The 16,653-nt window shown below is 38.5% G+C and overlaps 2 protein-coding genes across 4 annotated transcripts in view; one reads left to right on the top strand and one right to left on the bottom strand.

Moving 5' to 3' along the window:
- The first annotated feature begins 5,162 nt into the window (after nucleotides 1-5,162).
- Nucleotides 5,163-9,582, top strand: LOC131426849 (uncharacterized). The gene is made up of 2 exons (XM_058589648.1): nucleotides 5,163-5,516; nucleotides 9,078-9,582. The coding sequence occupies exons 1-2, from the start codon at nucleotides 5,163-5,165 to the stop codon at nucleotides 9,516-9,518; spliced, it is 795 nt and encodes a 264-aa protein (XP_058445631.1). The 3' UTR covers nucleotides 9,519-9,582.
- The window catches only part of LOC131434355 (ABC transporter G family member 23), a 129,564-nt gene continuing 122,480 nt past the window's right edge, over nucleotides 9,570-16,653 (bottom strand). For all 3 annotated transcript variants that reach the window (XM_058601024.1, XM_058601029.1, XM_058601037.1), the window contains 9 exons: nucleotides 16,484-16,602; nucleotides 13,276-13,471; nucleotides 13,006-13,207; nucleotides 12,791-12,942; nucleotides 12,583-12,727; nucleotides 12,428-12,514; nucleotides 11,977-12,367; nucleotides 11,660-11,909; nucleotides 9,570-11,584 (listed from right to left, as the gene is read on the bottom strand). In XM_058601024.1, coding sequence (XP_058457007.1) covers nucleotides 11,017-11,584; nucleotides 11,660-11,909; nucleotides 11,977-12,367; nucleotides 12,428-12,514; nucleotides 12,583-12,727; nucleotides 12,791-12,942; nucleotides 13,006-13,207; nucleotides 13,276-13,471; nucleotides 16,484-16,602 — 2,110 coding nt within the window. In that variant the 3' untranslated portion in view covers nucleotides 9,570-11,016. The remainder of the gene's footprint in view (nucleotides 11,585-11,659; nucleotides 11,910-11,976; nucleotides 12,368-12,427; nucleotides 12,515-12,582; nucleotides 12,728-12,790; nucleotides 12,943-13,005; nucleotides 13,208-13,275; nucleotides 13,472-16,483; nucleotides 16,603-16,653) is intronic.

Here is a 16,653-nt window from a genome sequence, read left to right as displayed (position 1 = left end):
ATGATATATGACTATTCACCATCTGTATTGTATAAATTACTAGACAACAAAGACTACGACTTGACTAAACTATTTGTATTTATGACTTTTCTGGCATGGTCATACTGACAATGGTAGTCATCTCAAATATAAGAACAAATAGTTAAACTCACAATTTCTAGTAAGGTGGAATTGCTCTTGAGCCTTGATATATGAGAAGCGAAATAGTTATTGCTACCATGTGAATATGTTCACAGTATAATAATGTTACCATAAATAGATACATGGTTTGATAGACGATTATGAAGTTTGAAAACACTATTCATGTAGTCCATATCAACAGAATTTATGTAGTAATCACCTTGTCGTGTATTTTTTGTTTTTTAACCGACTATGTATTTCATTTGTGCTGACTATACAAATTGTCAATAAACGAATGTTCTATGTTATTGTCACATAAAGTTACAATATAACAGAAAATTTCGTACGTGGGTAACACATCAGTGATTGATATGAAAAAAATATTTTATATGATGACTTTGTGTAATTTGGTAGGTCTTGCAGGTGAGTAAAGTTTGTAGCCTTACTAGTTTCCGTCATTGAAATTCAATTTTGCAACCATACGATACGTATACGATTTATTATTCATTATCGGTCGCTGTAGAAACAACATCCAACATATCGCAGGTAAGTAACGAGGTTTACATCTGGACTTGGCTATTAATTTCTTTCATGCTGCTCATTCCTGCTTCAGGAAAAAATCGACCGGACATCAGAGCCTTTGATCAACTGCTGCTACCAAACAATGCTCCTCAGTGTCTACGTTGCTATTCAACATTTCACTAGGCATGTCATCATTTAATATGATGTGAAAATAGAATAAAATTCCATGAAACTATTTTGTTGTTCTTGTTCTAGAATTCAAATTCATAAAAAATTTTAACATTAGCTCATGTTTTGCTGATCTTCAGCATTATTGAATCAACCACTGCCTTAAGTTTCGAAATAACTAGAAGTGAAATGTTAAAAATACCATGGCTCTGGTTATAGCGAAAACTACAATGTAAATAAAGATTCGGTCATGGTTAGCCTAACCACATCAATCGTATTAGTTATTCATACAATATACTGTTCAATATTACTATTCTAGAGCCGATACCATTTATAGTAAACGTGAACTTGACTATTGTTGAAATCATCTGATTTAATAGTCGGCTGAAAACCACTATACTCGCATGGTCAGGTTGGCCCTCTATATAGTAACTGTTACCATAATATTTTTCTGAGTGTAACAGAAGCACCAAGGGATGTGAAAAAAGTGCGATACATTATGCCGATTGTCTGTTCTGACGCGGGTTATTTTTCATATCGGCTGTAATGATTTGCAACTTTTTTTTTCGTTTATTCAATAGTACAAATAGATATCAGCAATAAAATTAAACTCGGAGTAGAAGAAAATCGATTTAAAAGTGATTACTACTGCTTTTTTTTAGTGTAAATTACGATTAAACATGAAAAATCTTCAGACATGTGTGAAATTGGGTAAGGTTAGTTTTTTTCGGATCAACGTTTTTTAAACAGAAACCAGTGTAATGTTGATTTCTTGAGTACTAGAATGTATAGCGGTAGAGTACCACTTATTTGGATACTTTATTTGTTATTTCCGGGCATTTGGAAAATGGTAGTTTAAGGGCTTTACGGGTAGGTTTTTTGCTATTTCCCAGTTTTAAATTAAATTTTCTTGGAAACGGTGCAGAATATAGAAAAGCCCACCTGACAATGTCTTCGAAATTTAGTTGAATATATTCTGTGACATTTTCAGAATGATTCATTGAATTTAGCGGTCGTGTTGTATTTTTTTCAGACTGAAGAACTGCTGAAAATTGGAACGCTCGGAAATGCATACCTCTACTTGTTCATCGAATATCTCTGCTTTGAAGGTTTGTATCATAAATCTACCGTGACAAAGTCTAGATAATTTAGTTTAGATGCGGTTAGTACATAAAAATATATGTGTTATCGCGATAAAAATAAAGTCTTGTATTTTTCTGTGACACAAAGTCAGTTTCAAAACAGCGAACTAGATCCGGACGGACTTAGCCTGCGGTCATCCACGAGGATGTTCCTCCGCGGCCATCAACACTCTATAACCTTTGATAAATATTAATTGTAAAACAACACATTGTAATTTACAAATACCTTCTCTCCCCCTCTCCCCATGATTTCATCCCCCCCCTCCTCCCTTTTGGATACAAACCCGGCGAACGACCAAAATTAGGTTAAAGCCGGGTATAAATAAACGATATAAAAAAAAAAAAAAGTCAGTTTCAATGCATCCGCCATTTTTTTCGCTTTGGTTTTCTGATAGCATTCTGAAAAAGGAGAGAGAAATAAAATTGGCTCGACAAACACACAGACATTCAATCGTTGTAAAAGTTGAATATTTTTCCATTGTTCATTGGAAACCATGTAATGTCCAACCCATACGATAGATGTGATAAAACTTCTCATCAAAATAATAAAATGTATGCTGGCAACCCGGTATAGTTTGCTCATATACGAGAGAGTACAAGAGAAATATGATGCGTAAAGGGAATTAAGCGAGCCACGTGGTCGATTTAACACTCAACACGCGACTCTCTGTCCACAGACCTTGATGCTCTAAATAAACGTTAATTTTGCAAAATAAATTAAGATCAACGTTACCACCTCAGAGTAAAAATATTTTCTTCCACTGCTACTATGATTTTTCAAATGAATTTACCCGTTTTTAAAAGTAATCGTTAATAGGTGAAGCAATTAAAAATTTTCCTACCGATTTGACAGCTCTTACTGAAAGTATCATCTTTAGAGAAGCAGTCCCTCTACATTTCATTTTGTCAATCTTCATAATAATCGGAGCGTTTTTAATGATTTTTGACGTCAATGCGCCTTTCCAAAATTCACTCTGTACGAGAATGGGTAGATAAAATTCTCAGTAGCATGAGATAACCACAAATAACTAAAAATTGAAGTTTTCTAAAATGTTTGGTATGAACGAAACTCAGTGTCGAACTAAGGTGCACCAAATGTCGATCGCTTGAATTGAACGAATCATAAACCCTCATTGAACATAACTTAAAATTAAGTGACTAGCCACTCAATTTCATGAAAAAGTGCACGTAGTCTACACTTGAATTACCACCTATCTACTCATTTTTGAGTTAAGGAACGAAGCTGTCAAAATTAGACTTTTTTTTATTCTAAATAAGTAAAAAAATTTTTTTTTCAAAATTTGAGTAAGATTTACTCAAAATTTGAGTTCCTTGCACCCAAATTTAAGAAATTCTTCTTTGTTATGTTTATGTAAATGGAATCCCTAAAAAAGTAATTCTATCTTTACAATGGGAAGTGCAAAAAAGTGTTTCAAAACAAAAGTTGTTAGAAGTTACCTTGTAACCGCATGCACACTTAGACAAGCTTTATGATTCTGATCATAATTTATAAGAGACTTGTAATTGATTTTATAATCACAATCAGTTTTATGACAACCTTACAATGACTGCTTCTTTTGACAAATAATATAATATTTTTTAAAAGATTCAATAAAACCTTCTACCCGTACTAACAACAACTGAACTTAAAATAAAACAACTAGAATAAAACGTTTCTTCAAAACATTATTGTCAGTTCAATTCTTTCTTGAATCTAGTTTTGTGTGTATGTGTGTGTGTGTGTGTGTGTGTGTGTGTGTGTGTGTGTGTGTGTGTGTGTGTGTGTGTGTGTGTGTGTGTGTGTGTCCACTGAAAGACAGTCTCACTTAGAGCAAATTCGATGATTCTAAAGTACATTTATGGCACATTCGTTGCGGGCTTTTTGATTTATTACTTTTTAGGTTAAGTGTAATTTGTATGAAGGAAAATTTCATGGTTTTTATTGACATCAAATAAACTTCGAAATACGCAAAAACGAGGAAATATGATGGACTTTTACGATTCAATTTTAGAACGTATACTCAAGTTTTGACGTAACGAACAGATTTCTACAAAAATGACGATGAATCGCTAAAATTGTCATGGAAGCTTTCGCAAAAACCACATTCATTTCAAAATGATTAGTTACAATTCTTATTTTTATTTATATATTCACGATAAAAACAAAAGCGCATGAGGTTTTTATATTCAGAAGAAACCTCAAACTCGTAATTATAATTCAAAATATACTTACTGATTGCATTCAAAGCCGACATGACACACATATTCAAGAAAATTTTATCAAAATGACAGTTTATTCATTGCGGAATAAATTTAATGTTGGCCGTAGAGCTGATTTCAACATTTTCTTGAAGTTTGAATGGCAGGCAGGAATGAACTTTTATACTGGTTTTAGTAGGTTTGAGTGGAGTTAAAAGTTTCAATGCACGATTTTTGATGTAGCATTGAAGACCGCGGACGTTAACGGGATAAAACTGTTTTTAGTCTCAACGTGATGACCAACGTCGTTTGATGTCGTTCAATTTCGATGCATACCAAAAATCTAAATAGGTTTGCGAAAGCGTGATGAATCAGAAATCTGAAAAGAACTTGCTAACGGGTCTTCTTACAATTTGAATCTGATTCATCGAAATTCCACAATTCGTGGTTGTGTATTCCTCAATTATTCGTTAACCGAGCTTTTCTTTTGTGATCCACGAAATTTGATGAAGTTCATAAGAACAAAAAGTTTGTGGAAAATTTAAACCCGGATCTCACATCAAGTATCGTGAAATTGACAGCATATTTTTTAACACTAGTTTGTCATACCAGCATTCGAAACTAGAAAGTGAAAATTATCATCGAATCGAAAACTAGTTATAAAAACTGCTCAACGAATTTGATCTACTCATAATTCAACACGTTGTTGATGATAAGTATCATTGTACTATCTACTGGAATATGGAGTTATATAGAGTTCACTGCGGAAACCATCGCACTGAAAAGAGAGGTGAAAATGAAATCACTAGGCCATAAAGAACTCAATTAATCATCATTGTCCACACATGTTCCGTACTCTGACCGTTGCAAGAGGTGTTTATTCAATCCCAGTGAAAAAAAAAGATCCCATGTAGAAAGTTTATCGCGATGGAAAGTACCCTGCATTCTGACCCGGTACTGAAGACCAGTACCGATTCAGTCAATTCGTACCCGCAATCATAGCCACACAGAATGTCGTTCGCTTTAAAATCATCCTCGGTTTACGGTTTTATAGTACTAATCGCAGTGTCCTTCTACGCCCTAACCGTCGTTGATCATCGGTTGATCCACGCGTTCAAACACATCCAGCCGTGGTCGGACGATCAATTGATCTGTAGTAATCAAAATCAGAAACTTCTGTCGTTGTTCAATTTGCTCTGCAACACAACCCAAACCGTATCGATAGTGACTCGTGATGCTTGCTACGGATGTTTCTTCCGTGCCGGAGTGCTACCCTCCGGACAGACTCAACTGCTCGCGATCAGCCAGTGCGCTACCTTGTACCTGACCAATAGCAGCTACGCCTCGTGCGCCACGGGATTAGCGGTAAGGGCTTTACCAGGACATAGTGTGATTGTTGAGAATTGAATCTTCAGCAATAACAAAAAAAATCGTTCTAAATTCCGCTAGGTAACTGCAAGTGATGGATTGATTTTTCTCCTGGACGCCAGCGAGAATTTTCCCGGTTTATTCAACAGCAATTCTAAGATTAAGATGCGATTCAGTGAAATTACCGTTTTCGGTGAGATTACTTCTTTGGTGAAATTACCCCTTCGGCGAAATGACCCATTCTGGAACACTTTCTAATTTAAAAAATGGGACCCGCTTCATTCAAAATTTTTATTCTTCATAGAAAATAACTTTCGGAATGTCAAATTTGATCTAAAAGAACTCGTCTGGAATTCGATTCGGAATTTAGTAAGATTTCCAAATGGATTTCGAATCAAATGCAATAACCGATCCGAGTCGGAATCGGAATTTATTTGGGAATCACTAAATCAAATTTCAGACGAGGTGACTGGGTTGAAGTTATTCGCGAAATATTTCACAGCCTAACAGCATTTTAAGCTCCAAAATAATCGAATGTTTTCAGAACTTTTCCCCAGATTGCTAGATTTGCTCTGAAGGTGTCTACATTCGTTTATAATTTTCCTCCACACTCTCAGAAAAAATGAAATTTACGCTTGACGTAAATTCAAGTATGCCGTAGTTTCTTCGGTGATGGCACAATATTACATCTACTAACATGTAAACATAAATTTTGCGTCTGTATCGATGTGAGTTTCAGCTAAAACAACTGTGAAGTTAATGATAAGACTGATCTTTAAATGCTTTGTATTGTGAATGTAAGTCAATCGCGACGCCCCTGTGCATCTATAAAGATGTAACATATTTTAAGTGTACAGTATTGATTTCAATACTCAAAAGGCCAATCTGTACATTTTCTGCTGCCAGTTGTCAATTTACTCTCTCAGGCGACGGTATTTCTGTGGTTACCGATAACTTTCGAAAAATTTTCTCGACAATATTAAAATGTTGTTGTGGAAGCTCCAAATTCATCTCTTTTCCTATTTCTCAAAATAGAATTACTGTACTGTTTTGATTGAATCTTCTGAAATTCTCAGAACTAGCAGAACTAGTAGAACTTTTAAGAATAGTAATTTTACTGTTGATTTTACGATTATCTAGGTTTGTCTTTATCGATTATCAGGCCCATGATCGAACCGATGCGAATCACGCTCACGAGTGCGATCGTAGCAGGCGTGTGCGTCGGTCGCGAATGAATACACTCCGACAAAGTTTGTCAAAACAACCCTCTAAGAAAAAAATGTCCAACGTTTCGTTACGTTGAATCGTTGGTCAGATGAATGTACAATAAATCGTTCAACGGGAGGCCGATTCGGGACTTTCGTTTACTAATGTTGAAATAGACGATTGAACCGCGCATCATTTTTTTCGTTCAACAAACCCGGCAGACAGAGGTCTATTGTTGAGCCATTTACAATATGAGGAGTTGGAGCCCCGTTGGACTAGTTTTAGTGGAGAATTTTGGAAGTTTCAAACTGCATAATTTTCAAGCATACTTCTACTTCGCATAGAATAACAACACATTTCCTTTTTATATGAAGAAAATACTAAATTTTCACACTATTTTTGTAGGAAAGAAAACAACAACAAACCGTTCCAACAAACTGAACGAGTATTTTATTAATGTCGTTTTCGCTTGATGCCAAACCTAACCCAGTTTCCACCCTAACTGCTGTCAAACCGCTTGCTTGAAGCTAGTTTCGAACCTAGTTTCAACGTTGTTGAACTGAAAATCGAGTCAGTTTCAAACCGAGTTTTTATATCAGGTTTGCTCAAACCCCCGTTGCTAAGTGCAAACCCAACACAGTGTTTCGTGAAAAGTGCTTGTTTGATGAAATTACCCTGGGTCAGTTTCAGTTTTCTCAAGCGAAAACGACATAATTAAGCCGTTTAACGAACGCTCATCGCCCAACAAGGTCTTACTGCTTTTACAGTGGGCAGTTACTCGAGCTCGGTTTTCGCTTCCTGAATTTTTGGTGTCGGAATTGTTATTCCAAGAAATACTTTGTTGATTGATGCTAGAAGTGTTAAAAGTGCTTTTGTGCTGCTTTTATAATTTTGCATCACCATTATAATATTTTGCAAGTGGCCGTAGCTGAGAGTTTTTCACCCAACAGTAAATTATTATTACCAATCAAAGCGACATGTGCGTAGTATTGCCAGCGTCCTAAGATTCAAGCTTACTATTGTAATCGTTGCACCGGACAAATTACGAAGGGAAATACAGGATACTGGTGAAATCGTTCATTTAAAGATGTTTCCCACTTTTCTTAGATAATTCCTCTCTTTTATAATATCAGCAAAATAGGAATAGACTAAATACCAACGATTGTCCAGGAAAAATTTAATCGATTTGTTTTGTTTTTAAATTATTCAATCAATAAGGACTGTTAGTATCTTTTTTTATACAAAGGCAATAGAATTGCTGGAAAACCCGAATGTTTATTGGAGCTCCGAAGACCCCTAGTGTGATGTACCATTCGATTCATAGTTCCACAAGATCGAAAAAAAGTCTGCATGTCAGATTTTTTTTACCGCTCAATTTTCTCGAAGATGGCTCGGTTCGATTTCAACAAGCTTAGTCTTGTTTGAAAGGTCCTATTGGGTCTTTGATCAAGTTTGAAGATCAATGTTACCGATGTAAGCACTGAATCATGCTTTTGTGCACTACCCGAATCAATCTGAATGATCTTTTAGCAAAAATGAGCCGGAATTTCAAGAGAAAACCATCATCACTCCACTAACACGGGATTAACACTAGAAAGCCCGGAATTTAGTAAAAAGAAGGCTGGAAGAGAGAAAGTCAAATTTGTTTCAGAAAAAAAAACATTTTGCAAGCTCTATTGATCCTGATCAATAAAGGAGTAGCAGCTCACGGGTGATGTCTTTGTAATTGCCCTGGCATCTGTCAGGCACCAGTGGCGACGCCACAGAAGCTAGAAACTTTAAAACTTAAAAATCTTAAACTATCGAATCCTCGAATTCCTCAACTAGTGAACTCTTGAACTCTAGGATTCTGAAACTATTGGACTTCTGATTGTTTGAAGTCTAGACCGACCTTCAATTCTTTGACTTTTCGACTTTTGAACTCTAAGAATTCCAAACTCTTAAACTATTGGACTCGTAGACAACCTAAATTATTAAACTCTTCAATTCGTCGACTCCTGAACTCTTAGATTCCTAACTTTTCAACTGTTGGATTCTTGAAATCAAAGCTGGTAACTATCAGTCCAAAATGAACTCGAACTAGTGATTTCTACAACTCTTGAACTTTCGAGTTTTTGTGCTTCGGGACTTTTGAACTATTAGGATCAACTTTGGATTTTTGAACTATTAGGATCAAAGATATCTTGGATATTTGAACTATTGGGTATTTGGGCTCTTGGACTTTTCTCGAACTGTTGGTCTCTTGAATTTATGCTTAAGGACACGCAAGACGCAGCACACAAAATAGCCACGACCGTGGCACAAAACCCGAATGAAGAACGAATGAGAAAAATAATGTTCGCATATTTCCAGGCCATCGCCACCGGACTCCGACAGACGACGGTTCCACTGGTCGGAATCAACTGTTACACCGGCTACTGTGAGTTCGTGCAGTGCGTCCGCAGGATCAACTCGAACATCCTGATCGACCAGTGTATTCTGCAGACACTGAACAACCGCGATCTGAACGTACAGGCGCAGAGGATTGCCTTCTACACGAACGCTACCTCCTGTATTCTGGCGAGGGCACGTTGCAACTCATACAATCCGATCACCGGAGAACTGCAAACCGCGGGTGCTTTCAATAAACCTGCGGGCTCGAGGATTCCGGATCCGTTGTCCAACTCGTTGCAGATAACTCCGAGGGGTGACATCCGGATTATTTCGTTTTCCAGTCGGGTAGTCGTGGCGGACCTGTTCTGTTCCAGTCAAACCATGCTCGATCAGTCAACTTACGGAGATTCAGTTTGCTAGCTAGTCGGAAAGGGACTTGTCATCATCGAAGATTCATCGAACTCGCGAGCGTGTGTGGATTATTATTCAAAAATTACTTTATTCACGTTCCTCTCCTTCTAGCTCGATTTGCTGTCACTTTCTATTCGTACTATCGGGTGACCAAAGAAACATCCGAAAGTTGAAGACTACAAAATATTACAACGATTCTGCAGTCACATTTTATCTAGATAAATTTGAGCAGCGGCTAACTGAATTGCACAAAAGGGCGAAGCGACAAACAAATCCAAGGGGATAGGAGAAATGATAGGTGAAAATATAGCTGCGATTTTGCTTTCTTAAACCCCTCCACAAATAAAACTAGATTACATATGCGTTTATTTTTACCCCCCCGGATGGATGGTAGTTTCACTCGGCACAACCTCCTCATTGGCGGGACCAGCAGCTGCTGTGCCCGTGGAGGAGGTGGAGAACGAAACCTCGAAGAGATGACAACCTCCTCGTTAGTCATAGCGTGTTTAATTAAGTCTATGGTTTCCTTTTTTTTGTTTGTTTGTTTGTTTGTTTAGCAATTAGATATACAACATACATCTTCCCTAGTAAAATTTAAAAAAAATGGGTTTCTCTCGCCTATTCTGTATGTTAGCGTACACAAAAAAAAACTTTGCGAAATTATTCGTATATGTATATAAAAAAAAGAAAAATTTATAATCACAGTTCAATAATTGTTTTGTTTTGCATGTTTGCACGGGAAACTATTGATTGCTCGTTTGGCGGCACGGTAATCGGAAAAGGGGCGACCCTTTTCCAGTATTAATGTCTTGTTGTTTTTTTCTTTTTCTTCCTGCTGTAAAGGGAAACATCTCCCCGGAATATTTCTACATCCATAAATTGAGTAATTGTGTGTTTGTGTGTGTGTGTGTTTTTTTTTTTGAGTGGAGTGAATATATTTTTGGACTAATTTGTTGTTAGCAAAAAAAAATATAACTAAAATTTGAGCAAATTAAGTTCAGTTGATTAAGGAAAGGCAGGAAATGAGTGCTACAATGTTTCACCACATTCCGTACGCAGGTGCCCAGAAGAATATAAGCCTACTGTAGAAGAAATAGGGATGTTCAAAATGTGAGTTTTCTTGGTGTGATGGTCAAATGAATGAACCTAATGCGTGTCTCATGTTTGAAAAGGAAATAGATCAAACTTTTCCGGCGCTACATTTGTCACGTAACGCTCTTTTTTTTTGGGGGGTCGAACTGTGCACTAGTACTAACTGACTTCGAAACTAGGCGGGGTTGCCAGTGGAGCTAGATACGGTGTACAGTTACTCAATGACAGATGAAACTAGCACTTTTTCGACCCTGGACGGTTCCGTGATCACGGTGTCAGCATATTTACTCCACTTTAACTACATACAAAGAACTCTCAGTGATGAAAAACACGTACACGAAGTCAAAGATGGTATGCGCTCTCATATAAATTAATGATCTCCTACGTAAATACAAACAAATCCTACGGCACGAGTTTAGCCTCGTTTTAACTTAAGTACGACCAGTGTCACCAGCAGAAACACGAGAATCCAGGCCACCGTCGAGGCGAACCCGAGATAGACATCCTCGTCCGTTATACTCCAACCGCGGGTCAGGATGGACCGCAACGAGGATGTGGCCAGTGTTAGCGGTAAACACAGTGACACATACCGCAGCACCAGTGGCATACCTTCGATGGGCCATATCACTCCGGACAGGAGCAATGTCGGATAGAACGAACCCAGCGCAAGCTGGATCGCATTTCGCTCCAACTCGCAGATAGCGGATATGACAAATCCGAAGCACATACCACACAGGCCCTGCAGAATGGTCAACAGAACTATCCAGACGATTTCGCCATTGTTTGTTACTCCAAACACCAGAATCATGAAGATCAGCACAAGCGCCGTCTGTCCGCACATCACCACAAACTGCGTGATGACGTGGGAGAACAGAATCTCTCCTGGCGTTACGCCGGCAACCCACGATCTATCCAACATTCCTTCCGTTCGCTCGATGATCAACACCGAAGAGGTCAACGCAACTGCCAGGAAAAATACGATTCTGAAACGAAGCAATTAGAAGAAGAAAAAAACCATTACATCAACGACTCGTCCGAAAACTCCAAGAAGAACTCACGTCAATATCACACCAGGTGCGACAAAGTCCGTAAACGATGGATCGTTGGTTCCGTAAATCGGCTGCTTGAACTGAATCGGTACGTCCCCTAGTTTCGGGTTATTGTCGCAAACTCGCAGTAGCTCTTGGGCGAACTCTCGGTATGCCACCTGTAGGTCCCGATTCAACATGATTCCGATCTGCTGATTGGACATGTCCAGCCAGACGCGAATTTCCGATTGATCCAGAGTTTCATCGTCCGCATCGCGTCCTACAATCAGTATTAGACTATTAGACAAACCTGCAAATCTAACCACCAGCGGTTAACCACCACTTACCGAGTGCAATTCTCGCCACCAACGCATCGGTAAAGTTATCGGTAAAATACAGTGCACCCCAGGCGTTCCCTTGACGTACCGCTTCGATTGCCGAGTCCAGATCCGGATAGTAGTTCTTCCGGATCGTCGAGTTCAGATGGTTCAGATACCGACAGCTCAAATTGGTAAAACTACAGCCCGCGTCAAACATACACTCGCCGTTGCTGGTCATATTCATTTCGCCGTTCACGACAGCTATGTTCAGATTGGTCGGGTCCCTACCGATTGCCAGACAGAACAGAATTACCTGCATGACCGGCAGTGCAAAGATAAACAGCATAACACCGACGTTTCGCCACATTCGTAGAAAATTTTTGACTAACAGTGCCCGTAACTTGCCTCGAGTTGTCATCTGAAGAACAAGCAGTAGTTAGATTCTGATTCACATATCACAAAAAAAAATGAAACTTACATTCATACAATCCGAACATTCTGCGCAATCGTCACACTCAACCGTTTGGCTGATCGCTCCCGGAGGAGACCCGTTGATGCCGTTAATCTGTTGAAATGGAGAATACAAACAATAAGTTAGCTGACAGTCCGTCCGAAACACCGATCAACACTTACAGCGTACGTCGATCCGTTACTATCAGCAATGAGTACTTCTTTACTTTGATGGAAATTTAGTCCTACAACACCGCTTTCCTGACTTACGTAGACTGGGTTGTCCTTCGCCTTGCCGAACGCTAACGCGGACAGTGAAATATTATTGCTGAAAACGTGAACCCAACAAATGTCAATTCAAATTCGAAAAATTCGTAGCATCAGTACAAACCTAATGTTTAGTTCAGCGGGTGCGGCATTCGTTTGTCCTTGTTTGCGGGACAGCTTCAGGAAGACATCCTCCAGACTACTGCACCGGTACATGGACAACAGGCAGGCAGGTGACTCCTCCGCTAGTAGTCGCCCGGATCGCATCAGACCAATCTGTGGGTAAAGGATTAGGAGTTATCTACGAAGTCCAAAAAGCGTCAAGCGTGGACAGCTTACCGTATGCGCTTGCCGGGCTTCCTCGATGTAGTGCGTTGTGATGATGACTGTCTTCTGGCCGGCCTTAGTAATGTGCACTAGATGATTCCATATACTTTGCCTAAGTAGTGGATCGACACCAACGGTCGGTTCGTCCAGGATCAGCAGCTCTGGATCGTGCATCAGGGCCACGGCGAACGACACCCGTCGTTGCTGGCCTCCACTGTGAAACGGGAAGACAGAAGTTAGTTACCGAAACGTTGGTGCGATTATCGATCAGAAGGGACCAACCTAAGATTTTTCACCAGTCGCGATTCGGACGGCAGGTCCAGAAAGTTGAGCAAAAACCGTAACCGTTCGGAGATTTCCGATGTCTGCATGCCGAAAATCCATCCGAAGTACATCATCGTCTCCCGGATCGAGAACTCTCCGTATAAAGCTATCTCCTGTGGCATGTAACCGACGCGTTTGCCCGGTACTCCGGATCCTGGTCGAATAGGTAAGAGAAGGACTTTGCTATGAATTGATTCAAAGGAGCGTTGGGCTGTAGAATTCTGTGGTGCTATTATGGTTCAAGTTCTGTCCCGGCATAGTTCCGTGCACGGACGCAAATATTCTTCAAAACACATGTTATATTCACATGTGAATACACGCATTGAAACGTGTGAAAGAATACCATCGTCCGGACCCGATCGATCGGATTATTAAAATTGAAAAATTGAAAAAGTCATATTCAGATTCCTAGCGACTTTCCTGAAGTTCCACTATCAAGCCTTTCCCGTGCTATAATTATGTTATGATAATAAATAGTACGGACGGCAATATGTCAACGAAATTCAATGGTTAGAGGATCGCAGTAGGCCAATCAACCACAATAATGAAAGCAGTAATCAAATAATGGGTTGAAACCGAGTCAGTTTTATGTCGTTTTCGTTTTTAATTTGCACTACACCGGTGCAGTGCTACACTGAGGCAACGAACAAAAATGACGAAAACATAAACAGTAACCATTGACTACAATAAACGATTCCATTGCACAGAACTACACCAAATTTTTGATGAGTGCTACACCAGTGGTATCGGTGCAGAAAAAGTGTAGCACTGGTGTAGTGCAATTGGTAAAAACGAACGGTTTCAGTGCAGCTTTCGCTACACCAGTGTAGTGCAATTTAAAAACGAAAACGACATTAGTAATACGTTAGGAGCTTCTTTTACGTTTTGTTTTAGCTAGAAAACGAGATCTAGATATTTTTTCGTGGAATTGAATTCGATGTATTTTGTTAGGAATCTTAACCGTATTCGCACTAAATAGCGGTTGTGTGAGCGATTCCGATATAAGAATCAAGTCTAACCGTACGTCTAACTTCAATCAAACGGTTTGACTGGCTGTGGAGTCGGAGTTGGGATCGGTTTTAGTAGCAAACGAGAACCATTGTAAACTATTTACTCTAAATTCAATTAGTGTTATTAGTGTGTAAAAGGTCAGGCGATTTATGCCAATATATTACACTCCAGCTTGAGGAATGGATGATGAAGTGTAAGGTAGGCCTTTATGTTAGCATTCAGCAAATTTCAACAATTCATGCTAGAATTCTAGAAAGGAGCTGGTCATTTACTAATTTTATACACTAGAAAAACTAAAAATTACAATTTATGTATTCAGTTTCATAAAAATTTCATTTCGAATTTCAAAAAATATCATCACGAAAACGTAAATAAATCGGATAAGAACAAGAAGAATTGACATTTCAGTTCGCTTTCTCTCACTCAATTCCGACAGATTTCCGAAATTAATTCGGAATCGGTAGTTGCACTGGGGTCCACGTAGAATTCTGAATGGAAAGCTTTCGTCCACTCGGATTTCAATCGAAATTCTCTTGAAATTTGCTAATTCTTTTTTCATCAGGCTTGCAGCCACAGAAAGAAAGAAGTAATTTTTATACGGAAAACTATTGCTCGACTAACAAAATTTACTGCTCTATATCTGGTCAAATCCCAGCGAAATCCTGACAGAAACAAATCACGCGACAATTGGTGCCTTTCCTGTCTCTCATCATGATTCTACATTTCTAATTAATAATCGTGGAAGGATTATTGTGTGAAATTGGGTAAGGTTAGGTTTTTTCGGATCAACATTTTATTAAACAGAAATCAGTGTAATTTTGATTTCTCGAGTACTAGAAGTTCTGAGCCAATTTGTTCTGATTCCTGAAAATCAACATTACCACCTCAGAGTAAAAACTTTTTCTTCAACTTTTACTATGATTTTTCAGATGAATTTGCCCGTTTTCAAAATAAATCGTTGAATAGTGGAATAATTAGAAATTTTCCTACCGATTTGACAGCTCTTGCTGAAAGTATCATCTCTAAACAAGCAGCGCCTCTACATTTCAGTTTTCCGACAATATGCCAATATCAAGAAAATTAAAGTTATAACATAATCTGTATAATACAGATAAACCTGTATAAATGGCATCTCTGACCATTGCGTTTCGAATAAGATTGACGTTTACATTTTGTATTTCTACACGCTCGTTCTATGTTACTCTAAAGTGAGTACAATTTTACTGACTCTCGCTAAAAATGAACTACTATTTAAAGTACAGTAAGATTTACTCACTTTCGAGTAAGGACGATATTTGCAATTCTGAGTAACATTCACTCAGCGCTAGTAAAGGTAAAATTATCTACGGTGTGTAAAGTTTGTTGCTAATTTAGAAACAGAGTAGAAGTTACTCAGTTTTCTTAGTCAATATTACTCAATTTTTGACATTTGAACTAAATAAGCAAAAGTGAGAACAAATTGCTCACTTGAAAGTAAAGTTGAACGAGCGCGTAGAGCAAAATTTTTTACTGAGAATTGTTATTGCGATCTACCATCCAGTAAATCGTTCAATGTTGAATATACAATGGAAGGACTAAATTCGAACGATTTGAAATACTGTTTCGGACGTCTCTACCCATTTGATTCCTGAAAAAATCAATGATTTGTATAATTATGTTAAGCACGATATGTTGTTAAGCGAGTTGCGTTGTTATTTTTTTTAGTAGAATCAGATGAGTGAAGTTTTAAGCTTTCATTTTTAACGGTGACACTATACCGGCGTAGAGCCCTTTGAAAATGAGATTTGTCAAGGCCTTCAAAATAGGCTTCCGTTTCTGCAATGACCTCAGCATTCCTTTCCCTGGTGAGACCTTTTCAGGTTTGGAAATAGATAATAGTCACTGGGGGCGAGGTCAGGACAGTACGGGGGATGGTGGACCAATCCGTACAACAAATCATTCAATTTATAAAAAAAAAATGTCTTATTAGGACACGAAACTCGTCTTTTTCCATAGCTTGATGAGAACTGGAACTCGTCTGTGGACAGATTGTCATGAAATTCGGTATTCGACCTTCTAGAGGCAATCAGTAAAAAAAAACAAAGTAAAACTTATAAAAAAACGAAACCAACAGTAAAATTCTATTTTCGCACCAGCTAAACGCAACACTACTAACCTTTCGTTCCCGGTTTTCCACCCAGCACCCAAATCTCGCCCGAATTGAGCCGCTTTCGCCCGACTATACACGATAGGAGTGTCGTTTTGCCGCATCCTGATGCTCCTAAAAGACCATAGCTACAACAAAAAAAAAATGAAAACAAAACAAAGTAAATATCATTCCAGTTT

Source organism: Malaya genurostris, chromosome 1, assembly GCF_030247185.1.
Source record: "Malaya genurostris strain Urasoe2022 chromosome 1, Malgen_1.1, whole genome shotgun sequence".
NCBI lineage: Eukaryota > Metazoa > Arthropoda > Insecta > Diptera > Culicidae > Malaya > Malaya genurostris.
This window is presented reverse-complemented; position numbering and strand designations above follow the sequence as displayed.

Excerpts from the sequence above, each read along its gene's own strand:
- LOC131426849 (XM_058589648.1), top strand. The coding sequence starts at position 5,163 with ATGTCGTTCGCTTTAAAATCATCCTCGGTTTACGGTTTTATAGTACTA. Across the intron at positions 5,517-9,077 it reads CGTGCGCCACGGGATTAGCG|GCCATCGCCACCGGACTCCG; the intron begins GTAAGGGCTTTA and ends GCATATTTCCAG.